Source organism: Physcomitrium patens, chromosome 1 (assembly GCF_059467195.1).
Source record: "Physcomitrium patens ecotype Gransden chromosome 1, ASM5946719v1, whole genome shotgun sequence".
Taxonomy (NCBI): domain Eukaryota; kingdom Viridiplantae; phylum Streptophyta; class Bryopsida; order Funariales; family Funariaceae; genus Physcomitrium; species Physcomitrium patens.
In genome coordinates, this window is record NC_143410.1 from 8,811,041 (window position 1) to 8,836,958 (window position 25,918).

General features: G+C 37.4%; 2 protein-coding genes and 1 non-coding gene across 6 annotated transcripts; 1 reads left to right on the forward strand and 2 right to left on the reverse strand.

The window, feature by feature from the left end:
- The first annotated feature begins 14,387 nt into the window (after positions 1–14,387).
- LOC112293146 (uncharacterized) lies at positions 14,388–17,388 on the forward strand. Of its 2 annotated transcripts, XM_090249347.1 has the most exons (3): positions 14,388–14,526; positions 14,964–16,559; positions 16,709–17,388. In XM_090249347.1, exons 2-3 carry the CDS (start codon positions 15,031–15,033, stop codon positions 16,788–16,790), a joined length of 1,611 nt encoding a protein of 536 aa, XP_090105473.1. In that variant the 5' UTR covers positions 14,388–14,526; positions 14,964–15,030; the 3' UTR covers positions 16,791–17,388. The 2 variants fall into 2 exon arrangements, with proteins under 2 accessions (XP_090105473.1, XP_073389235.1); XM_073533134.2 differs by having other exon boundaries at positions 14,964–17,388.
- Positions 17,389–17,708: 320 nt separating this feature from the next.
- Positions 17,709–22,314, reverse strand: LOC112291674 (SAC3 family protein A). 3 transcript variants are annotated; one of them, XM_090249343.1, is made up of 3 exons: positions 22,038–22,176; positions 21,330–21,676; positions 17,709–21,153 (listed from the first exon to the last, which is right to left on the reverse strand). In XM_090249343.1, the coding sequence occupies exon 3, from the start codon at positions 21,070–21,072 to the stop codon at positions 17,956–17,958; it is 3,117 nt and encodes a 1,038-aa protein (XP_090105469.1). In that variant the 5' UTR covers positions 21,073–21,153; positions 21,330–21,676; positions 22,038–22,176; the 3' UTR covers positions 17,709–17,955. The 3 variants fall into 3 exon arrangements, with proteins under 3 accessions (XP_090105469.1, XP_024395611.2, XP_024396412.1); XM_024539843.2 differs by lacking the exon at positions 21,330–21,676 and having other exon boundaries at positions 17,709–21,065; positions 22,038–22,314; XM_024540644.3 differs by lacking the exon at positions 21,330–21,676 and having other exon boundaries at positions 22,038–22,180.
- A 2,796-nt stretch (positions 22,315–25,110) lies between these two features.
- TRNAL-UAG (transfer RNA leucine (anticodon UAG)) lies at positions 25,111–25,190 on the reverse strand. The gene has a single exon. It is a non-coding gene; the product is annotated as a tRNA-Leu (tRNA).
- Positions 25,191–25,918: the final 728 nt, after the last annotated feature.

Here is a 25,918-nt window from a genome sequence, read left to right on the forward strand (position 1 = left end):
TTTTGATATGGCTTGAAAGAAAACATCAAAGATTTGTTAATGATAATGATGAAAGTAGAATTTGTAGAATAATTTATTGTTCAAGCTATTGAATATAACAATCGATTATTTGAAATGTATCAAGTAATGATGGCAACTTTCAAGTTTTCATAAACTTATTTATTAACGCTTGAATCAATAAAAATTGATAAAATATATTTTAAATCCCTCACACAGTAAAAAAAGACATAAGGTCATCAAGAGGGTTTATACTTATATTATGGAGAAGCTAAGCATACTACTCAAAATTATTCAAAAAATAACACAATCACAAATTGAGGAGCATGATTACAAAAGAAGAAAGTATATTAAAATACAAGTTTTTTTAGCTACAAGAAGGACTATGTAATTAGAATCATGTATAATTCCTAGTAAAGGTTTTATTTTCTCCTCAGATCCTTCACCTTCTTTTACAATAGATGTGTATTTATAACCTAAAAATCATAAATTCTTTGTATTATTAGATTCAAGAATCTCAATTTTTTTTATAGATGGAGACTTTGTCAAAAAATAAGAAATATTTTTAATCAAAAAAACTAAATCTGTACATGTAAAAGTCATAAATGGTCACTTGTTGTCTTCTAAAAATGTTGCCCATGAGACTGTTCTTTTAAATGTAGCAATTAAAGATCACAATAGCATAGTGATATTTAATAAGATAATATTTTTTTTAATTTGATTATTTTAGGATTATTATGGTTAAAAAAATATAATCTTCAAATAGATTGAATTTCTTGTAATTTTAATCTTTTTAATAATTCAATCCAAAATCTTGTTAGTCAAGAAGAAATACATAAGTCTAATACATCCAAATCCTTACTGGTAGGTGCAAGAACTTTCAAGCATGTTATAAAAAAAGGATCATCTTTTGTTATATATGCTACTTCTATTTCTAATAGTTAAAAGATGTCAAGTGGTATTCTTAACTAATATCAAGATTTTTAAGAAATTAATTCAACTTCCATTCAAACCAATCTATAATTTATTATAAAATAAGTTAGATGCACTAAAAGAGTATATTGATGAGAATTAGGCTAAAAACTTCACGTGCCATTCAAAATCTCCAATATGAACTCCTATCTTATTTGTAAAGAAAAAATGATGGATCTTTGTAAATGTGCATAGACTATCAAGGGCTTAACAAGATCACCATCAAGAATAGATATCTCCTACTTCTAACTTCAAGAATTTTTAATCAATTCAATTGAGCAAAGATCCATACAAAAATAGATCTACAAAGAGCATACAACTTAGTTTGTATCAAAGAACAAGAGGAATATAAGACTATTTTATAAACTACGTATAGACATTTCAAATATAATGTCATGCCTTTTGGACTAACAAACACATTAGCTACTTTTTAATATCTTATAAATGATATTTTTTATGAATTTCTTAATGATTTTGTAGTTTATTATTTAGACTATATATATAACAAGAACCTCAAATACTTCATATCAATACAAGTTTTGATTTGCCGCAAAATCCACTGGACCATGTCTTTATCAAAATTTGATTTTAAGATTACTTATTCATCTAAAAAATAACAAGGTTTATTAGATATTATTTTTAGATATTCTTATTTTGCATCAAAAGAATAAAATAAAGCTTTTGATTAACAAAGAATAGTTGTTTTGAAGCCTACATAATTTTATCTTTAAGCAATAAAATCAATATAGATTATTAATTCTATATTTTTCAAGTAAATTCAATAAGTGTATCCTTTAATCTTATTGTTTATGATACCAAGACTAATTCTTTTAAATCTTATGATACTTCCAAATTTAAGTTCAAGAATAATTTCTTTATTTTTAGAAATAATTATATATTTTAGAAGGTAAAACACGATTACGTGTTCTTCAAGCTTGTCACGACTTTCCTATAGCTAGACATTTTAGATACAATAAGACTTTGGAGTTAATATTGAGAGGTTTTTGATGGCCTCAAATATAGAAGGTAATTAAAGACTTTGTGTAATCATGTGATATTTTTTTAAGATTAAAAATTCCTTGTCATAAATTTTATAGACTTCTTCAATCATTACTTATTATAAAAAAATCATAGTCTTTTGTTACTATGGATTTTATTATAGATTTGTTAGTCTCAAGTTCATATGATTCTATATTTGTGATAGCAGATTGTTTTATTAAGATGACATATTTTGTATTATGTACAAAATCTATCACAAGTGAAAAAATAGCAAAATTTTTTTTGATAAAATCTATTACTATCATAGATTATTCAAAAATATTATATCAGAAAAGATGACTCAATTTATATCAAGATTTTGGAGAACCTCTTTTAATATTTTAAAGATAGATATAAAGCTCTCTTTGGCTTTTTATTCTTAATTGATAGACAAATAGAATGGATGAATCAAGTTTTAGAGTAGTATTTGAGGTATACTATCAACTATCATTAAGATAATTAGGCAATTCTTTTGTCATAGATAAAATTTTCATATAATAATTTGGTACATTTTTTTATTCAACAAACTTCTTTTTTTCCAATTATGGTTATTACACATGACTTGATACTTTTTACTTTTCAAAAGTTTATAATCCTAAGACAAAAGATTTGATATATCATTTGTTAGAGCTACATACAATAATAAAGGCTCAATTGAAGGAAGCTCAAGAATGACAAAAGATTAATTCAAATGCCTATTGCAAAGAATAACTACAATTTAATGTAAGTAATAAGGTATAATTATTTTGTGGCAATATTAAGACTACTTGTCTTTGTGGCAAGTTGAACTATTGTAGACTTGGACCTTTTCTTATTTATAAATAAGTCAATCTTATTGTTTATCAATTATATCTATTAGAGTCTATGAAGATCAATCTTGTATTCTACATGTCTCTTTTAAAACCATATAAGATAGTGAATATCTTAAAAAAAAGACAAATGCCACCTCTTCCTATAGAAGAGAATAATGATTAAGAGTTTGAGGTAGAAGAAGTCTTATATTCAAGGTGGCTCCAAAATAGATTAAAATATCTTATTTATTAATACAAATATAGTATTAGAAAATACATATGAGAGCCAAAAAAGAATCTTAAGAATACAATAAAGAAGGTTGAAGATTTTTATCAATAACATGGACCAAAACCAAGATGAAGAAGAGTAAGATCCATAAAAGATGATGACCATTCTTCATAGAACTCGTTCCTAGAAAGAGGAGTAATGTCTCGGACATACATAGTTATTCAAATAATTTTCTACATAATTAGATAGAAATAAATAAAAGTAGATTAATTTCATAATATCTCTTAAAAAAGCTTCACAAAAGCTTCATAGATGTGATTTTGACTTTATATATGTTTATAATTAATTAATAGGTTAAAAACTTGATCAAAAAGGTAACCATGTATTAGTAGCTTGTAGAACAAATTAACTATGTGGCACATGTAAAAAAAAACTTGCCTTGAAAGTTAAGTTACATATCTTGCAAAGTCAATACGTATTGGAGATCCTATAGAATATTGCCACCATAACTTATAATTAGATAGTATATATAGAGGCAAGGGTAAAGCCTTCTTCACTATTGTTAGTGCTTTTTTAGTCTTTAGACTTGTTTTAAGACTTTTTATTCTTCTTATCTTTGTTAATAGCTATTCTAATTTAATATATTGAATATAAAATATATCTTTAATAAAACTGCTTTGAGATAGCTACTAGTAAGCTTATTTTTTTAAGAGCTAGAGTTATATAAATGATAAATGGTATTTTCTTCTTAGCTATCTTCATAAAAGTCTTTATTCCAAGAAATAAAGGCTTTATTGTTGATGATTTTTTGATAGGTTTTGCTTAAAAGGATTTTGTAGGAAATTTAATCTTATAAAACCTCTAATATATAAATAGATTATATCTTTTTAATCATGAAAGTCCTAGAATGATAGAATTGGATGAAATTCTAATCATATTGAATATTATTTTTTCACTATGGCTTTCAAATGATATTTCTAGCAATATGGTCTCATGAGTAAAGATAAAGATCAATCATTTATTATTTCTATATGTATAAGTTTTTACTTTTGTATTAAAATAATTTAATGAAGTTTAAAGAATTATTTATTTAAAAAGCAAGAAGATGCTCTTGAATCTAATAAGGTATTTGTTCAAAATTTTTGTTGGCCAAGAAATAAAAGAATAGTAAAACAATAAGAAAGGTGGATAGAGAAAAAGAGACCTTGATGAATTTAAAGAGTTAAAATGTTCAGCCATATGATCCCTCTCATATGAAAAAACCTCTTTATTTTTTTCAACAATCAAACTTCTAGTCTTGGTTTTAAGTTGTTTATTTGAACAGTTTTAAAATTTGTGGCCTTTTTTATTATAATACAATTATAGATCTTATTCAAATTGATGCTTCTTCTCTTCTAATATAAGAAATTTAAGTTGTATTGCATCAATTTGCATACCCTTAACTTTGAAGTGTGGAAATTTATTTGTTGAAGCAATAAAGTAAAAATTCTTAATACATTGCTTTATCAAAATTTACAAGCATTGATCTTGATAGAGTTAAAATAATTGATTATCACACTTCACATCTTGGTTGATAGCTTTATTGAGTATTTGAGGATCAAATAATGATAACAAAAAGTCTTTCACATTATTCTTTAGTCTCCAATAGAATCGGCTCATAAAAGCTTATTCATCCTAATTAATGTCACAAGCTAATTGCCTAAAATCAAATGCATAAATTGATATAAAGTATGACTTTTGATGTAATAAACATAATATCTAGCTTAGACTCAAGAAATTCAACCATACTAATATCTTTACCTCCAATTATTCTAAAAGAAAAAAATAAAACTTTTAAACAATATCAGTTTAGAGGAGGATATTTTGCAATCTCTTAAGTGCTTAGATGCCTTCAAAAAAAACGTAATCAACTCTCTATCAAGAAGAATCAAGCTTTAGTATTGATAAGAAGATAATCTTAACAAATTGTCATGAACACACTATACAAAAATTCAAACAAGAAATTGAAGAGAAAAGTTTCAAGAAGAAAGCTAGTAAAAACTTGATTTAATTAGATGAATATAAGAACAACACCAAAAAAGAAGAACTAAGACTCCAAGAATATATTTTTAAGAGTGAAGATCCTCTCAACCTCAATTCTAATATATACTAAGTATTATGAAGTTTCTTGAGAAATTTATATGTTGTTTGAAGATGAAACAACCTTAGGATGTTTTTTGGATAACTTCTTTAATTTTTTAAAAAAATTCTAAATTTTATTAGAATATGCTAAGAACCTTCTATAATTTTTTAGAATATTCTAAAAATATTTTAAAAATATTTTAGAACCTCCTATTAATATATTCTAAAAATCTTTTTAAACCTTTTAGAATCTAATAGAATATTCTAAAAATATTTTTAAAATCTTCTTGTTGAATGTCCATAACACCTTTTTCTACTTGTTGATGATGAACAAACTCAACAATCTTATGATTTTCTAGCTTAATATGTGTATCATTTTTTTTGATTGGATTGATCATGTTCTTGATTGACATTTGATTTCATAATAAAAGACCTCAAAATATGCCTACCATCTCTTCTTTGATTCTTTCTTTACTATTATTGATTTTTATGACTTCAAGTATTTGCTCAAATAATCCAATATCCTTGAAGCAGTTTTATATTATTATTAGAGATAATTCTTCTTAAGCCACAAGTCACCAATGGATTGCCATTGAATAGTCAATCTTGTATAGGTTGAGCTCATTTTGCTCATCTCAATTAAGTCTATTCTACAAATGGAAGCTTTGGTAGTGCCTCTTGAATGTCATGATAATTTTGATATGCATTGGCTAGATTTTCAAAGTGATATTTGGATAAGTATACAAATATCAACGTTGGGAGAAACTTGGTCATTTGTAACATGCAATGGTATATTGTCCATAAAGAGAAGGATCCATTGATGCCCCTTCTCCATTATTTTGTGAAGATTTTTGAGCTATTTTGAAAAATAAAAATAAAAACCTCTAGTCATCTATGATTTCTTGTTGAGATGATAATAAAAATTCAATTGTTTACTTATACAACTTTTGAAAGTAATAAGGCTTTTGGGCATGACCAATAATAAAAAGGTCGAAATTCATAGGTTCTATAACTATTTGCTATAAATGTAATAGTAGTCTTTATATTTTCTTCTTTGTAGCTAGTGATTTATTGTTGAGCGACAGTTTGATCTAGCACCATACTATAAAGCAATTCTATTTCATTCATATTGTATACATTGTATAAATTATATTTTACAATGCAGGTACATAAAGCAAGCATCATTGCATTTATATCATCTTAATTAGATAAGTATATCTCTCTATGTATTTTGATAACTTTGAGCTTGTAGTGAGAAAGAATTTTGTTAAACCAACCATTTAAAAATTTAATTCTATCTTCAAGGATTGCAAGCATCTTTGAAAAGCATCAGTTGCACTCTTTCATGAATTCTAATGACAAGAGCATATTTTGAGATTGATATAAGAGAATCCATAAAGTGTTAGGAACATAATCCTTAGAACCTTCTAGAGACAAGTTTCTAGAACCATCTAGAGACAAGTTTCTAGAACCTTCTAGAAGCAAGTCTCTGAAACCTTCTAGAAGCTTCTTAGTTGGTAGAAGATATTAGGGACATAGTCCTTAGAACCTTCTAGAGATAAGTTTCTAAAACCTTCTAGAAGCAAGTCTCTCAAACCTTCTAGAAGCTTCCTAATTGGTAGAAGTTGCTTGAGAAGCTTCCTAAATAGAAGTATATATTGGAATCGAGGATGAAGAGTTCTTCAGTCTCGACAACACATCTCTTAGAGCTCTAGTTCACCTCTTTGATGTTGTTCTCATTTGATTAATCTAGTTCTTGTCAGTTCTTCTTGAACTTCTTGTTAGATCTCGAGTCTATATTTCTGTGTCTGTGATAGTTTGTCGAGACTACACTCACCTCAGATATCAGAGCTAGTTTCTTCTTTGTTAGAGTGTGGATTACTCCTCTGCTTGGAAGTGAACTAGCATTTTAGAGGTTATGGATTACCCTCCTCTAAACTGATACTTCTTTTGTTACAATATTGGAGTCTTATTCTTCTTAGAGAGAGTGGATTACTCTTTTTCTTGAAGCTCTTAAGGTATTTTAGAGGTTGCGGAGTACCCTCCTCTAAACCAATATTGTCTTCTTGTAGAGTCATTTCTGTCCTTCTCTTAGAATGGCCGGAGGCCAAGACATTAGTATGACGGAAAGTTCGGAGTCCAAGTTGGATGCTATCATGAATGCCCTTACTACGTTATTGCAAAGAACTGCAGAGATTGAAGGAGTCGTGGCAAGGCTTCATAATGATGGAGCATCTGGGAAGGCACAATCTAGGTTGCACTAGCCTCAAACTTCTGCACTTGGAGAAACAACTTTGCCTCAGGTTCGACAAGCACCACTGGTTCTATAACATAAAGAGCCCCGAGTTAGCCTTCCGGACAAGTTCGATAGTACGCATTCTAAGTTTCGAGGATTCGTCAACCAAATCAGGTTTATAACAGTTTTACAGCCCGAACGCTATCCAACGGAAGAGTCATGTGTTGGACTTATTGGAACCTTACTTACAGGACAAGCTCTATCATGGTTTGCTCCTTTGTTTGAGAAACGATCCTCCATACTAAACAACTTTGAAACCTTTTTGGAGGCCTTTGTGGAAGCATTTGGTGAACACGACAAGGTTCGATGGGCTACAACAAAGATCCGATTACTACGACGAGGGATGCGCTCTACATCAGTCTATGCATCGGACTTCAAGCAATTAGCATGCGACATCAATTGAGACGAAGAAGCGTTGATGAGTCAATTCTATTGGAATTTAAGGGACGATGTGAAGGACTTGCTGTTAACTCTTTTTGATCCACAAACGATCAATGAAGCTATTAGCCCAGCTGTGAAGTACGATAACTGCCTATTCCAATGTCGCCAAGACCAACGTTCAAGACAACATACGGTTTGCCACGCCCCAACTATGTCGGCAAGCAGCGTGAATTCACATTCAAAGGTAGAAGACATGCAAATTGATGCGGTACGTGTCAAATTTCTTACTCTAGAAGAAAAAAAAATGGCATATGGAAGAAGGTCTATGCTTGTATTGGGGTGAAGAAGGCCACAAAGTTGGAAATTGCCCCAAGAAGCAAAATCGACGTATTATCAAGACTAGGGGCACATTTATTCAGGAAAATGAGGATGCCCAGCCACAATAGGAACCATGCGGCTGGACAGTGAAACATCGCAACAACAACCAAGTTCCTTTCTTTTCGCTCAACCTACCCTTTATTTTACAATCCCTTTGCTTATTGGCCCTCAAAAATTGAGAACTTTAGCATTATTAGATTCAAGAGCATCTGCTTGTTTCTTAGATGAAGAATTTGTGAAGCATCATAAGATCCCTTTAGTACAAAAATCCAAACCTGTTCACATTGAGGTCATAGATGGGCGACCTTTCTGTCTGGTAGTGTCACCCATGAATCAGAACCTATAGAAGTGACGTTTAAGGGCCATAGTAGTCATATTATTTTTAATATTATTAGAACCCCATCAAATCCTGTTATTCTTAGTCTTTCCTGGTTAGAAAAGCATAATCCATCCATAGATTGGAAGTTGCGGAAGATGACCTTTCTCACAAAACCACCTAAGAGTAAGCCTAGTAGAAAACCCCGAATAGAAAAATCCTTATTTATTGGAGCAAGAGCATTTATAAGATCGTCCAAGGAAGGCACATCGTTTATTATTTATGTGGCTCCAATTACCGGGGAGAAGATCTCGACAACAAGTATACATGAGCAATATAAGGATTTTAAAGACGTGTTTCAAAAGAAAAATGCCGACATGCTATTGGAACACCGACTATATGATTGTGCCATAGACTTATAGAAAGGAGCACAACCGCGTTTTGGCCCAATCTACAATCTATCGCAGATGGAGTTGGCGGAGTTGCGGAAGTACATCGACGAGAATCTAGCCAAGAACTTCATCCGTCATTCAAAATCGTCAGCTGGAACATCCATCTTATTTGTGAAGAAGAAATATGGCTCGTTGCGGATGTGCGTGGACTATCGAGGCGTCAACAAGGTAACAAAAAAGAATCTTTATCCGTTACCCTTGATTTTTGGTCTCTTAGAACAACTTGGACGTACAAGGATCTTTACAAAAATTGATCTAAGGGGAGCTTATAACCTCGTACGAATCAAGGAAAGAGATGAGTAGAAGACAGCGTTCCGTACAAGGTACGGCCATTTTGAGTATAATGTCATGCCCTTTGGTCTTACCAATGCTCCAGTAGTCTTTCAACATATGATGAATGACATTTTTTGAGAGTACCTTGACGATTTTGTTGTCATCTATTTGGATGATATTTTGATATTCTCCAAAAATGAGGAAGAGCATGAAAAGCACGTTGGTTTGGTCTTGGAGAAACTACGCGAGCGAAGACTATATGCCAAGTTAAAGAAGTGTTTATTTCACCAAATCGAGATGGAGTTTTTGGGATTCATTGCGACTATGGAAGGCTTGAAGATGGACCCCAAGAAGGTGGAAGCAATCATGTCCTGGAAGGTTCCGAAGACGGTGAGAGACATGCAATGCTTTCTTGGCTTTGCTAACTTCTATTGGATCTTCATCAAGAATTACTCTCAAATTGCTGCTCCTTTCATTCGGTTGACATGCAAGGATAAGTTGGAATGGAGACCTCTAGCAGAAAAGGCGTTTCAAGACTTGAAGACCGCATTTATTATGACTCCAATCTTGGTACATCCAGACTTTACAAAGGCCTTTTATTTAAAAATTGATACTTCGGATTTTGCTTTGGGAGCTATACTTTCAGAAATGGGAGAAGACAAGAAGCTCCATCCGGTTGCATTCTATTCTCGAAAGTTCTTTGCTGCTGAAATCAATTATGAGATCCATGATAACGAACTTCTTGCTATAGTAGATTCTTTCCAAGAATGGCGTCATTTTCTTGAAGGAGCTACATACCTAGTGACCGTATACACAAATCACAAGAATTTGGAGTATTTCATGTCGACTCGAGTTCTTAATCGATGTCAAGCTTGGTGGAGTATGTTGCTATCTAGGTTCGATTTTGTTATCACTTATCGACCTGGAAAGCAGCAAGGACTATCTGATGCCTTATTGAGGAGATCGTATCTTGTACCAAAGGCTGGAGAAGGAGCGTTTGATCAACAATGTACGATGTTGTTGAAGCCAGGGCAATTTCAGCTTCGCACTACTATTGTGCCAATTGATGCTGACTTCTTGAATCAGGTACGCGCCATGACCATTAAAGATTCAGTAGCCACTGATATCAAGCAGCGTGCCAATGACGACAAATTCAATGTGGAGGGAGATCTTTTATACTTTGAGGAGCGATTATATATCCCAAAAGGACTAGCACGACTCCGAGTTCTTCAATCTCGCCACGATTTTCTAGCTGCGAGACATTTTGGATTCAACAAGACCTTGAAGCTTATTTCTCAAGATTTTTGGTGGCCCCAAATGTGGAAGGATATGAAAGCTTTTGTCCTCTCCTGCAACATCTGTTCAAGATCCAAGAATCCTCGGCATTGCCTTTATGGACTCCTACAGCCATTGCCGATTCCACGTTGACTATGGTCTTCAGTTTCTATGGACTTCATCACGGACCTTCCATCATCGAACTCATTTGACAGCATCTTTGTCGTGATAGATCGGCTTACAAAGATGGCGCACTTTGTTCTTTGCAAGAAGACATCATCCAATGAAGTCACAGCAAGGCTCTTTCTTGATAATGTGTATCAATATCATGGACTACCAGATGATATCGTATTAGATCAAGGAACCCAGTTCGTATCAAAGTTTTGGAGATCTCTCTTTGAGATACTGAAGGTGGATATCAAGATTTCTTCGGCTTTTCATCCTCAAACTGACGTCTAAACGGAACGGGTGAATCAAGTCTTGGAACAATACTTACGATGCAGCATCAACTATCAGCAAGACGATTGGACCACATATCTGTCGCTAGCCGAGTTTGCATATAATAACACCTTCCATGCGTCGACTCAATACACACCATTCTTTTCTAACTATGGGTATCATCCGAAGCTTGATTTATTGAGTCCGTCAACAAATAACAATCCAGCAGCTCAAGGATTTGCGAAACAACTATCAGAGCTTCAAAATACGTTGAAGCTTCAAATACAATCCGCTCAAGAATCCTACAAGGCGTTTGTAGATAGATTTCAGAATCAAGCACCTACTTTCAAAATTGGAGATAAAGCATGGCTTCTTTGACGAAATATTAAGACCAAGCGACCATGTGATAAGTTGGACTATCGAAGATTGGAACCATTTATCATCCAGAAGCAAATCAATCCAGTGGAGTACCGTTTGGAATTACCGGCTTCTATGAAGGTACATCCAGTCTTTCATGTTTCTTTGTTAGAGCCTTATCGAGAGTCGTCTTTTTCTGAAAGAGTACAATGTCCGCCACCTAGTATTGAGATCGAGAACCACGAGAAATACGAGGTTGAAAAGATACTGGATTCACGACGAAGGTGGGGCAAGTTAGAGTATCTTGTTCATTGGTGCGGCTACGACATTAATGAGCGAACGTGGGAGCCAGCTGAAAATCTCGCTAATGCACCGCAAAAGGTATAGGAGTTTCATCAACAACATCCTCATAAACCTAAGTCGGTTCGACAATAGCTTCCTTCTGAAGCTTGCTCACCTAAGAATATAAGAAAGGGAGAGAGCACCACCAAAATTCGTAGTTGATGTAGTTATTTTCTCCAAGATAAAATAGAATTTTTTCAGTAGCCATAGTTTGGACTTCTGATATGGAGAGCCAAGAGATAGATACTATGCCAGTCAGATTATCTCAACCGACTAGCTCACGAAGGCGACCCCGAGATGAAGAACCACCTACACCACGACGACGACGGAGGATACCGAATAACCTATCACTGTGATTGTATTTGAGTCCGAGCGTGCTTACGATGGTCAGCTAGAAGGCGTGTTTGCAAGACAATTTCATAATGAGGATACGGAAGTTCATGCTTGATCAGAAGTTGAAGGAGTGGGCTACTACCATTGGCTTCAAGGGCCGATAAACCACTTGCCTCGTGAACAACAGTTGTTCATAGCAGACATTATGCGACAGATCTACATTTTCTTGCATTGGTACTGATCAACAACATTGCTTCTCAGAGACCTCAAAGCTAAAGGAGGAGGTGATGTTAGGGACATAATCCTTAGAACCTTCTAGAGACAAGTTTCTAGAACCTTCTAGAGATAAGTTTCTAGAACCTTCTAGAAGCAAGTCTCTGGAATCTTCTAGAAGCTTCTTAGTTGGTAGAAGATATTAGGGACATAGTCCTTAGAACCTTCTAGAGATAAGTTTCTAGAACCTTCTAGAAGCAAGTCTCTGGAACCGTCTAGAAGCTTCCTAGTTGGTAGAAGTTGCTTGAGAAGCTTCCTAAATAGAAGTATATATTGGAATCGAGGCTGCAGAGTTCTTCAGTCTCAACAACACATCTCTTGGAGCTCTAGCTCACCTCTTTGGTGTTGTTCTCATCTAATTAATCTAGTTCTTGCGAGTTCTTCTTGAACTTCTTGTTAGATCTTGAGTCTATATTTTTGTGTCCATGACATAAAGTAAGTGCTTCTTAGAGGTTAAGAAAGTGAACCGTCATTATGCACTTTACTTGAAGTTGGTCATTGTCCATTGCTTTGTCTTCATCATGAGCTTGCTAATACTAACTTGTGAAGGTACTTTTGTAAGCTTAAATTTAATTTTGGCCCACTGAGCAAAAGCCATTTATGAAATCAAAGGCTATGCATTCTTTTGTTTACAGATCTGCAATTATTGGGCATTGGTGATACATAACATTATATGCACTGATAAGGTGTTGGACATGGAGGGAGAAATGCATTAGGCAAGTGACAAATATATACTTAAATAAATTCATGATTTTAGCTATCTTGGTAAGTTTTAACCTCCTATAAGTTATATTTCAAAGGGTGAACCAATCCTATAACTTAACAGAGGTAATATTGTATATGTATTTATATATATATATATATATATATAGATATAAACGACAACAATAACAATAATAACAACAAAGGACTATAAAACATCATTTTATATCTTTTTAGTAAGTATGTATAATATGTTAATAATATTATCAAATAATGTATAATTATATGTTCAAATGTAATTATATCCATGTTTATATTTTTTTTGTATGATTTATTTTATATTAATCATAATGATTATTTTTAAAATATTATAAAATAAATGAATTTCTTATATTTGAATAATACATACATACACATTTGATTTTAAAATACAGTACAAAAATCCAAAACAAACCATCTGCATCCATGTAATGTATTACTGTTCAAATAATCTGACTATTCTATACTTGCAAACAAAAAATTTATTTATCAACTATTATGTTCCTTTCTTTTCTCTCTGTTTCCTTGAGCTGTATAACTACTAATGCAAATCACTTCTTAACTGAGAAGAAAAACTAATTAATTGATTAATTAAAATAAAAATGCATGCTTACTGCCGTTATGTGACTCCATGAGTCTTAGCATGTTCATCAGAAACTCCATTTGCACAAATTCAGCAACAATGGTCTCCAATAGCTCCTACGTGGAAACATCACTGCAGTGAACACAATTGAAGTGGGTTGTCGAAGCTGCCCCTGGTTGCAATTGATATTTACTCAGTGCATAGACCACAAAGAGCCAAAGTCTAACTAGCTAGATAGCCATCAATTGATGACCCATCAGACAGATTAAATATTTCCAACATAAAAATCATGAAAGAAATGACAATAGATGCTGAGAGCACTACACGCCAAGCAGAGCCACATCTGCAAATGTAAAGGTCCCCCCCCCCCCCTTCAAGGGCACCCAGGAATGTAACCCCAGAGCACATCGCTCAGCCCCCGAGATCTGGCGTCGGAGACGGCGCATGATCGATGAAGGCAGAACTAGAGGCACAGTCCCGATCGGAGACGATCATTCGACAGATGCGCCGCACTAGACGCCGATCCGATCAACTAGCCAGCTTCGCAGTTGCGCGCCGTGGCAAGGTTTGAATTAAATGCAAAATAGTGATCACTGGACCAGTGCCCGCTATCTAGCAATGCGGATGGGGCCCTGAAATAGAGCAGTGCCACCTGCGGATGCACTGGGTGGGGGCATATTCTCGGACTCGGTGGTTTCGGCTGGCAAGGGCTGCTTTTCCCTCCCTCGCAGGAGGTGCTCATGTAGACCTCGCGAGATGGTCAGTCGGGAGTTTGCACAGCCTCCGCCACCGGTCTGAGATCCGTCGTAGAGAATGTCAGGGGATGGTGCCTGATCGACTTGCTGGATTGGGTTCCGTAGGCCACACGGGGTGTGATCCAGCGAGGACTCTGAAGTTGACCCCGTTCTGCATTACTGAGCGATTCGATATTCGATCTCAGGTGAGTTCGGAGAGAGAGGTTTGTGAGGTTTATGAGTATGAGTGGCGTTTCGAGATAGATATTGTTGAGGTGGCGGTGGGCAAGATGTGTGTTGGCGCCGTATATCATCTTCGAAATATGTGATATTCTTTACCCTCATTCAAGAGAACGAACTATATGGTTGCAGTGTTGGATGAGTGGACATAATGATTCAGTCTAGACATTGAAGCATCAGACGACACATTCCTGTCGCATTCGTACGACAGTGGGATACATTTCACAAGGTTTAGGGTTCATGAAACGTGGTGTCTTCTAGATATCTCTACTTGTTTTTGTGTACCTGTGTGTACTTCTGCGATTGTTTCTTGTTTCGCACACGAAACAAGGGAAATGTCGCAATCCATTCTTCCGAGTAATTAAACGAAGTGAATGACGGCGACCGGCTTTCCTCTGACTAGATTTTCTACAAGCGACAAGATCGTATACGTAGCCTAAACCAGGAGTCGCTGCGAAATACCAAAAGTTATGGCACAGGAGGTGAAGGTCTCTGTCAGCGATGACCACACCCTTAAGCCATTGCAATCCGACGGCGAAGACGCTGATTTCCCTGAGTTCGAGTTCCCAGTAGGAGATGGCGGCGATGACGACATATCCAGTCCGAATTTGGAAGGGATTTCAGCAGTGTCAAACAAATCTGTTGACATGTCCCCAAAGAAAATGCCACCAGCTCTCCGTGAAGAAGCCACTGAAACGTTGCTGGCTCGGGTGAGTGTCAGGCTTTCGGAGGAAGTAGCTCAGCCGGAAGTTAGTAAGCATGTCGTTACAGAAATGTCGAAGCCAGCCAGTGTTCTACTTGAAGGCCCGAAGCGGAAGGTGTTACAGTCTAACCCCTCCTTCAAGAGCTTGGTGAACATTTTGGGCGAACGAACAGCCTCGCCGACGAGGTTAGATAGCCTGAAATTAGGGAAGAAGCATCGTGAGAATGGAGAGTTGAAGAATGAAACTGAGGTCGATTCTGAGGAGGGGAAGTTGACTGCACCCGCGCATATTAAGAGGTTAAGTCTCGTGTCGAGGGCGACCCAGACTCAATCGACTGGTGGAAAGACGAAGCTGGCGAATGAGCTGAGTGTGAATGCACTTGTGGAAAAGTTTTCCAGGAACAAGTTGTTGGAGGAGGCTGCTCGCGCACTTTCGGGAACTTCAACGCCTAGAAATTTGTCTGAGAGACGAACTATGGCTGATCGATCTAGGTCGCCTGTCCCTCGTCATCTCCAAGATAACGGCAATAGTGACGGAAAACGGGCTCTCTCACCTGTACCAGGCAACACCGCTAATGCGAAGAATCTCTTATGTCCACGGCGCTCGGTTACTACAGGTTCGACCCGCACTGTCTCTGATCGATCAGTCTCACCCATTCCGCGTGCTTCGTCTTGGAAGGATTCGGTTTATGGAGACGTCCCCAAGGAAAAGCGACCGAATTTCTCGGCACCAAGTCCACCAACGCCTCCTCCGCGGTTTCTCACTCCCACTCGAGCTGCGGCTCTGAAAGCTGTGAAGCCACCTGCTACGCCCAACCATGCTTCTTCGAAAGGCTCTTTGCACACAGCGTTTGGCATCACGACGCCAGCTAAAGAGATTCAGAAGAAAAACCTTGCGTCTTCGAAGCCGGATCACCCCAAGGCCACTGTCACTGAACCTGCAGGCTTTAATTTCAGGACAGACCAGAGAGCGGAGCGACGGAAGGACTACAATGCCAAGGTCGAGGAGAGGCTGAAGCTCAAGGAGGCGGAACGGAAACGACAAGAGCAGAAAGCACAAGAGGAGAAGGAAGCACAGTTAAGGGAGTTACGGAAGAGCTTGACTTACAAAGCGAACCCAGTGCCAAGGTTTTATCAGGAGCCCGCTCCTATCCCACCTGAGATTCGCAAACCGGCGCCCACTAGGGCGAAATCACCGAATTTTACTGCACCTCGACGGAGGGAGAGCTGCCCGGGATCTACTGTGAGCGAGAGCGGCAGGACGAGTCCGCTTCGGAGCTCCAGCCGGCTGCTCAGGTGCGCATCTCTAGAGAGCAATTCCGGCCACTCGGGGTATTATGCACAGAGTAAGCCGGCACCCAAGAAGCAGCCTTTCAGACCAGTCTAAAGCTGTCGCCAAATTGCTACTGACAAGCATGTTTGTTTCTGGAAAATCTCTCAAACAGATCGGGAGTTTCAAGCACTGGAAACGAGGTAATTGAGCTTAAAAATCAAGCTTCTCAATCAGGATTTCTCAGTCCTTGTTGAATTACATCCACAGTACCGAGCGAGAGGCAGCAATAAACTCGCGGGCGCTTTTGGAGGTGGAGAAAGAATTCTTTTTGCATCTCGCCGTTGTGATTATTTCTGGCCTAAGTTTCATCAAAGGACACTACGCCCATGGCGTGAAAGGGTTAGCGGCACATCTTGACACCACCAACAATGTCTTGTCAGCCCAAGCTTTACCATCAATTCTTTTTCTGCCTCTGCAAATGATAATGCGACTGTCAGTCAAGGTAGAAGATACGACGATGACCTCTAGCCCCACCAGTTTGCGATCGACACCATTTCCCGACATGTAGACATCGATAGAGGGAACGTAGCAGTGAAAGCACTATCAGAGTCGCGGTCTTTCTATACGACCAATCGACCTATAGTTGCAGTTTTTTCTGGTTCCGATCCTGTGGTAACTGCGTGTGAATTCAGTCCTGGACAATACAGAGAGCTCACGATGGCCAATTTCATGAGTTTATTTTCAACAGAGAAAGATTAGAGATTATGTTGTTGATCAATGAACTATTTTCATTTGTTGTAAAGTGCATCAATATACTGATATCAATTAGATGAATGAAAATCATTGAACTAATTTTGTGCATAGTTATGTGAAAGCGAGACCCTTTACCAAAACCTAGATCATACTTCTCCAGCCCATTGCATCAGCACTTACCACATTTGATGTCCTGCCAAACTACAGCAATGTCATTCCAGTCGTATTTCCAATTCCAATCAGGGTGTGAACACAGTTAACAACACCCCGTGCATTATGAACTACTCTACACTTCCTTTGAACAGCTACAAAATCTCTTAACAATGAAGTTGGATTTCAAATCTCATAAGTTACAAAAAATATACAAATGATGGCAGAATATCGTGCATCAGACACAACGGCGTTAATAGCCACAATGCTTTCACCTTGATGTGGCCCTAAATCATGGGTCACATTGAAAAACTTTAGTAGGAAAAGAGCTCAACAGTTTTCTGCACAATAGAATGCTGTTAACCAAGCTGTTCAAGCAAGCTCCCTACTAACCACAGCTGTTAACTACTTGTTACAGGATCAATAACTTTCCTAAAAGACAGACTAACTTGAGTCAATTTTCCTTCACAGTTCGTTAATGAGCAGATCACTACTAGACTATCGAACGGATGAATACTAGGAGCGAGAAAAGAAGTCATTAAGCGCAAGATTTGCATCTCCATGTGGAACAACGTCTTCGGGCTCAGGCATGAATAAGCTTGTTTGGCTCAGCTTCGCTTCCATAACTAACTCATTTGAGGTGCTATCAAATTGAAGATGAGCACCATGGGCCCTCAACCACTCCTCGCATTCCTCGAGCCCTTCGCTTTCTCCTTCTGAACTCGACTCAGTGGTAAAGCCTAGAGACCGAGCCACAGATGAGACGGGAATAGTGGGACGATAAGAGCGTGACATACATTTCACAGCTTCAAACCGCATCTTCTCGGTATGACTGTCCATCAAGCAAGGGCTCAGAACTGGAGCTGTTCTATACAGGCGAAAGAAAGTCGTGTAGTTGCCGACTGCCACTGCATGACGTACTTCCAGAGCATGCTTTACTACCTCGTCTCTCCTTCCTTCATCTGTCAACTTCGCCATGGCAGATAAAAGATCTCTGCTATTGCCACGGTTGAACAAAATGTACAACAAGCTGTAAGCAGCAAACTCATTACTACAACCTTTAATGCCTTCTCCATACAGGAACTTGAGTTGTGTCTGACACTGGTTGTATTCAGGTAAGTCACCGGCCTCCAAAGCCATGCGAGCATGTGTTTCATATACCTGAACTGTAAATTCGTCTCGAATCCGCTGTACAGTAAGATCTTGCCGTATTGACTTTAACTGATCACATTTAAACAGGTAACTCTTGGTTGTACTTTTAACCATCTCTAATGCTCTTTTCAAAACATTCTCCGGTCTCACTGTGTTGGGATCAGGCGCAGAAGTGAGCCGAAGATACCGCTTCTCAACCTCTTGACATGTTCCTCGTATAGTCAAAGAATCCCAATCAATATCCTCAACAGCCCGTCCATTTTGCCCATCCCCAGATCTTAGAGCTAAGTGCAGAGCCGTGGCTCTTCGTGCACTCGCACTTTCTGCCGCATGCCCCTTCCCTCCTCGTCCAGATCCCTTTCCTCTGCCAGAATCCTTACCTCGATCAAAACGTTTGAACCGACTTTGCCGTCTTTCCTTCTCTTCTGGAGTATCAGCCGTAGACAAAGATCCAAGATGCACCCCATGCCCATGCTCCTCATCACTATCGCTTGAAAGATTCTCACCTCCTTTTGAGGACAAAACCCCTTTGCGAAGCCTTTTCAAGCCCCTTTTAGACACATTCTTCAAGTGCTCACTATCTGTGATACTCTTACTCCATGAATCCTCGCGCTTTTCCCATTTGGAGTGAGACTGGAAACTGTCCTTCTCTTTAGAAATGTCATGACCACCTTCTCTAAAAATACCGTGAAAACCATGAGTTCGTCCTGGTTTACCATCCGAGTCCTCCGCAGCAGGAGGCTCCCAACGACTTTTCAAGCGCCTAGGAGGGCTCCACTCCGATTTCGTCGAGTTATTCTGTTGCAGCGGTGTTTCCTTCTTAACGGATGAAGATGATGGGGGCGGTATTTGAAAAAGTGGCTCCGTATCCCAATCCCTTGTGAATAAGGTTCCATCCTTAGAAGCCATTGTGATCATATCCTTCATTATCTCCTGGCAAGCTGCTTTCTGCGACTCATCTTTGCAACGTGACAGAGCTCTTTCAACATAGGCACGCAATGACGAGGGAAACCTTCCAGGCTGTAACGTGGCATCAGCGACGGCATCAGTAGAAACACTAGAAGAAGGTTGCTTGGCAGGAACGCTTACATAAGCTGGCTTTTGCATCTCTTTTCCCGACCCCAAACCACCGACATTAGCCGTAATCCGTGGATTGGTTACGATGTGCAGCTTAGCTGATCTACTTTGATGTTGCAGAGGGGTGTGAGAGGCCTGAGATTGTTGTTGCTGATGTTGATTTGCAACTGTTCTTGAATGCTTCGCTAAGGCCGGAAACTGACTTTGGTTGAAATGATCGCTTGGAGAAGTCTGACTAGAAATAGCATTCCAAGGAGTTTGAGATATCTGGTTGGAATTAGCATTCCAACGAGTGCCTACTGTATGAGCTTCAGTCGTTGTTGAACCCTGAGAAGATAGAGATGCAGCATATGACGCTGCAGCAGCTTGCCAAGAAGGTTGCGGTGCCGCAGTTCCGGGAGGCGGCGGTTGCTGCCCAGCTGGAGCGGCAACAACGCTGGCATATGACGGAGCTGACACCAGGGTGGTAGGAACACTGGAAACTGCTTGAGGAGCGACATTGCTCTCGGTGTCGGCTTGGGGAACGGGTTGTGGTGCGGCTTGCAAACTCGCGTAGTACTCAGCCCACTGATGCGAGTAATCTTGTGCATACTGCGCACTGTCTTCCAGCTGCGTATTGATATCACCAAAGACAGTGTTGGTATTCACATTTGCGGCTGCATAACCTGCATAGTTGTATTGCACCTGTTTAGGATCGCTCCAGGAGGCCTGCACTTGTTCATCCTCACCTCGATACCCAGTACTTTGATAACCATTAGGATCATAGTAGTTGGTGGTGTTTGAGTACGAGGCTACATCCCTGTGCTGATACTGATTTGGAGGCGCGTAAGGTGCACCAGCATTGCTATACATTGCAGCATTCTGGGGATATGATTCCACTCCCTGCTTCTGAAAAGCATTATTATTATATCCCTGATAATTGTATGCATTTTGATCAGGTATGTAATTATACCCAGCATATCCTTGCGCAAATGACTGTGAACCATTTGATGTCTGAGGATGAGCAAAGTTATTAGCTTGTTGCACTTCCCCTGTTACATAGCTGGAATACTCTTGACCCTGTTGTGATTGATGATTGTAGTTGTTGTAGCCAGCGTACGCAGTGTCCGCAGCACCATTTGCTCCCCCTTGGTCGCTTCCCGGCCAGGTCGGAGTAGTCGCCAAGCTCGGTGGTAATGGTGCCTGCGGCGGTGGCATTGCGGGTAGTGGAGGAGCAGCCATACCTTCTTGAACAGCCTGCCCTCTATCCTCCGGCTGTTGGGACGGATACCCGTAACCATATCCATATCCATACCCATACTGTTGCTGCTGGGCCGCTGGATCGTAGTGTTGACCACCCCATGCATTTCCAGGATCGGGATAGAAGTTTCTCCTGTTGTCATACTCATCTCCTACTCCTGCCATTAATAAACAGGATTCAACTCAATGCCGCAATGGTGGTGACCTGCTGTGGCCCATCCTCAGCATCACGGGGGTCAAACTAATCTGCACACCCGCACCGAAGTAGAAGCTCAGGAAGAAAAGCGATAGGTGTCCCTTACTAGTCTCAGCGACATACACACACACACACCAATATATATATATATATATATATATATATATATATGAATATTTATATCTTTAGCCCTCTGGATTAGGGTTACAAGAAAGAAGCACGATACCTAATCACTACTCGCTGCAACCGACTCTGTTCGCCAGCTCAACTGCAAATCCACTTCCCACAACCCGGCTAAAGAAACCCCTATCAATGCCGCTCCATCGAAGCTGCCTCCATGGCTGAGCGCAAAAGCAGCTCAACACAACCCCCTTCAAATCTAAAAATCATAACTCCAATCTGAAAATTTTCTCTTACATTTTCGCTCGCTAATTTATCCCAAAGAAATGGCAGAAGGTGAAAGCCTTTCTCAAAGACGGCGCCAGTCTCAAAAATACCCCTCTCCACCACACCAACACTACATTCCTCAATTTCATAGCTTCGATGCAGGATTTCTACTCGCATCAATTCCCGCTGATCTCCTTAAGAGAAATCCCACCTCACGACAATCAAATCTCATAGCAATTTATGGCGTCCGGAAACTACCAAAAAGAAAAAGAAAAAGAAAAAAGGACACGTAATCTCTACTCCTTCAATGTCAAAGCACTCATCCAACTCCACAACCTCCCATCCGAAACCTTTTCAATCTAAAATTCTTTAGACCCCAAATCCGTGAACTAAGAAATCCCGTGCCATCAAAGCCCCTAACCCTAGAGTCCAGGGCCATCAAACCACTGTACTGAACTATCCACACGCACAGCCCGAATGTCCAGAATAAGAAACTTAAAAAAGTGAAAAAAATAAATAAAAACTCAAAGAACGAACGCGAACTCACCCAGTGAACACCAGAAATGGTGAGGAGAGCTGCAGAATTGAGGCGCCAGCAGGGGGCCAGAGACACATCGAGCACGGAGCTGGAACCCTAACCCAAGCTCGGCAAGCCAAACCAAACGGAAGCGAAAACGTTTCCTCAGTGCAGACAGAGTGATAAGGATCCATGGCCATGGGGCGAGGAAGAAGAGGGCTGGTGGCCGCGGAAGAGGAGGGCCGGTGGCAGGGTCGCCTTCTGTGCGCACACACACACATACGCTCTGCATTGTTTTCATGTCGCGTGGATACCTCTTCTGCAGAGGACGGGGAACGGTCACTGGGGTGTCTAGGGAATCTCATGTGCTCATTCATTATTACTGTAAAAGAATGCCGGTCCATCTGCCCCGTCAGCATTTACGATCCTGAATTTTGGAATATTACTCATGACTTCCTCGATTTAACGCGGGTCACACTATCTGGCTCAAGCGGAATGGCATTTGTTCTTACAATATCATAAGTGAAACACTTTGTATCATAAAAAATAAAAAAATAAAAAATAATATTGAAAGGGTGAGCTTAAAATACTGTTCATGACACGTGAATTTATGAATATATGAAGGCATGAAGCTCTACACATAAAGTATTTCGACTGGATTGATTATGTTTGCAAAAAGAAAGATGGGGAGGGAGTGTGTGCTGACGACGCTTTCTGAAGGGTTAGCATACACAAACTGACGGAACAATCTGCGCGATGATGACGGCTGTGGGATTGGAACCCACGCCCTTTCATACAGCAGCCGTTATCCATCTCCTGAGACCGCTCGGCCAAACCGTCGAGAGCTACTGGGATAAACAGTTCTCCACAACGTTATAATTTGAATTTATTTTATGAATCCATGTCATGTAATGGCAACAAAAATGCAAACATTTATCATTATTAAAGACTGTTAAAAGATTCGTCATATTTTAAAGTAAAATCTTGAAATCAGGAGAAAACACATGAAGATATATGATTCTTTATTTTATTTTTAATTCAAAACTAATTTGTGTGTGTATATATATATATATATATATATATATATGCATCCATATATTAGTGGAAATCCATTTGTTGACTACAAAAAAGTTGCAAAAGTTTAATTTTTTCTTGTTAAGTCAAAAATTGACTATTTCTAAAGAAATGTTGACAAAAACTATATATATTACAATAGAACCATGTTTGTTTTTTCACTATAATTGGCAAAGACAATTTTTATTTCCTACAGCTTAAATAGCTAAATTAAAAGAACTTTGGGATAAATCATATTTATGGTAGTATTTATATCTTTATTATTTTTAGAATATATGATCTTGATCATATTTAGAGAAGTGTATTGTGAAATGACATTATGCAATTGACTATGTGTAAATATAAGGACTCTAAGATCTATTCCTATGTTCTTCAATAATTTTACTTGAGATTTGTTAATAATCATTGCAAATCCCACCATTATTAGAAACTAACTTTGTTACAACTTGAACAACATCTTGACAAAGAATGGGCATAATGCAATCCTTTGGAATAACAAACCAATTACCTCTCATAGTCTCCAAATAATAATCTTACATCTATTACTCAATCAATCAGCTATGTAATGACCATGCATGACCAATTGCAAAGTCTTTGACATGGATCAATGTTTTGTAATAATATAATAAGCCATTCAATCTTTAGCTTGAAGTTAAATGGAAGCAATCTAGATAGACTTATCCTATTCAAATACTTTGTTGGATAACAATTACCATTGTCAGCACCATTTAGTGAAAACTCATGCCATTGAGCACAAAAAAGCTATAAAATATTAATTTGTTAATTGCTAAGTCAAAAATTGACCACTTCTAAAGAAAAATTGATCAAGAAAAAAAACAAAACAAAAATAAAATAATATATATATATATATAAAATAAAAAAGCCATTAATATTTCTTTAATAATTTACAAAAAATATACTAATATTTTTAGTTTTTAATTGATAAATTTAAATATATGTTACATTTTATTTTTAAAAAATTAAAAAAAAAATAAAAAAACAAGAATAAAAACAATGTGTTTCATTATTTGTGATTTATCAATTTAAATAGGAACAATTATTGGCAAGTATATTTTTATATATTCTTAAAAAATGAAAGTAATTTGATTTATTACTCAATAAGTACTTCAATTAGATTTTTAAATTTATCCAGTTATATATTTAAACCATTTAAAATTATACTAGTAACAAATTCCACAAAATTCTTAACTAACATTTAATTAATCGTGATTCAAATTCTATATAATTTCAAATTATCATATTTTATAAATACATTATAACTAAATTAAAAAACATAGTTATTATGAACTGATTATTACTTGTTTCAAAATGAAGAGTGCAAGTCACCAATGGTATTTCAAGCATTTAAAATGGAAAGAAGTTCAAAGTGTTTTTTATGAGCTTAATTTTCTCATTTTAATTTTCAAAAAAAAAATTACCTTTAAAACTCAAATCAGTAATAATAATAATAGTTCATGAATTATATATATATTTATATATATATATATATATATATATATCAACATTAGAAAATGCAAATATAACTGAATAATTTGGCGAATTTCAAACACAGTGAAATACTATTAAAGATTACTAAATATATTAGCTAGGAAGTATAAATGACTGGTATCTTTACTGGTTCAAATTATCATTAATACAATCGTAATTGGTAGACTTTTGACATCCATTATCCAATTAACAACTTGCTGCATATGGTTGCAAACAAACAGATAATTGGGTTGACATTATTAATACTTACAATAATTATTTTTTCCCTCTATTATAGATTGTAATAATAAGGGATATATGATACATCTGCAACATCTACATTTCACAAAAATATCATGGATATTCCTTGATTTGTGCAACAATAAACAATCTTAAAACACTTGTGACTATTTTACAACTCAATGTTTCAAGCAATAATAATATTATTATATTTAGAATGGTATGCAACACAATTGCGCTCTAATCGCTTTCTACCAGGTAAGCATTCAAAATAAGCGTTTCCATTTGTGTCGTTAGGAAATGACGGCTGTGGGATTTAAACCCACGCCCTCTCGAACTGGAGCCTAAATCCAGCGCCTTAGACCGCTCGGCCAAACCGTCGCAAGTTGGGAGATGTGAAAGCATAACAGTACTCAGAATTCAACAATTATTTTTTGAATCGATGTCATGCAGTGGCAGTGGCAACAAAAATGCAAACACTTATCAATAAAGACAATAAAGATTCCATATCATTAAAACGGATGATTCACTTGTTGAAGCTTTGAAAATGGTATGACTTGCATTACAACATACACTTTCAGGCCAGGATGAAGAAGGAATAAAACTAGCACTACAACTACTACTACATGCAAATGTGAAGAAAAATTGGAACGGAGTGGATACCTGTCGGTGAAGAAGGGTCGGTGAAGAAGCGCTTTGCTTTCTTTCAGAACTGGGTTGTACTAACATGGCCGCTGTCATCGTCAGGAAGAGGACGCTGCTGTTTCCATTCACCAAGCGAAAGCAAGTTTCGAGACTACACAGTCGATTGTAATTCAGTATTAAGTCTATACAGATTGTACCCAAAAGCTGCAATGTATCATATCGAAGCTTCTGTATAAGTTGTGCTTACAAAAAGAAAATCTTCGCGACTTTTATGGCCTCGGATCAGTTGGGCAGGTCAGAGTTGAAGCTCGATTTCTCTGAACGGTTATGCACGATCAACCACAACACATTGTTTGCGAGGATGTGAGGGGTTTAAAAGAGCGGCTTGTTGGTCTCCACAAAGCTCTAGACATCGTACTCTATCAAAACTTTCAGAAAGATGTGTGAGTGATGAAGATGGTTGG

Coding starts and splice junctions, on each gene's coding strand:
- LOC112293146 (XM_073533134.2), top strand. CDS start 15,031: ATGGCACAGGAGGTGAAGGTCTCTGTCAGCGATGACCACACCCTTAAG.
- LOC112291674 (XM_024539843.2), bottom strand. CDS start 22,308: ATGAAAACAATGCAGAGCGTATGTGTGTGTGTGCGCACAGAAGGCGAC. Junction 21,066..22,037: donor CCATTTCTGGTGTTCACTGG/GTGAGTTCGCGT, acceptor TATTAATGGCAG/GAGTAGGAGATGAGTATGAC.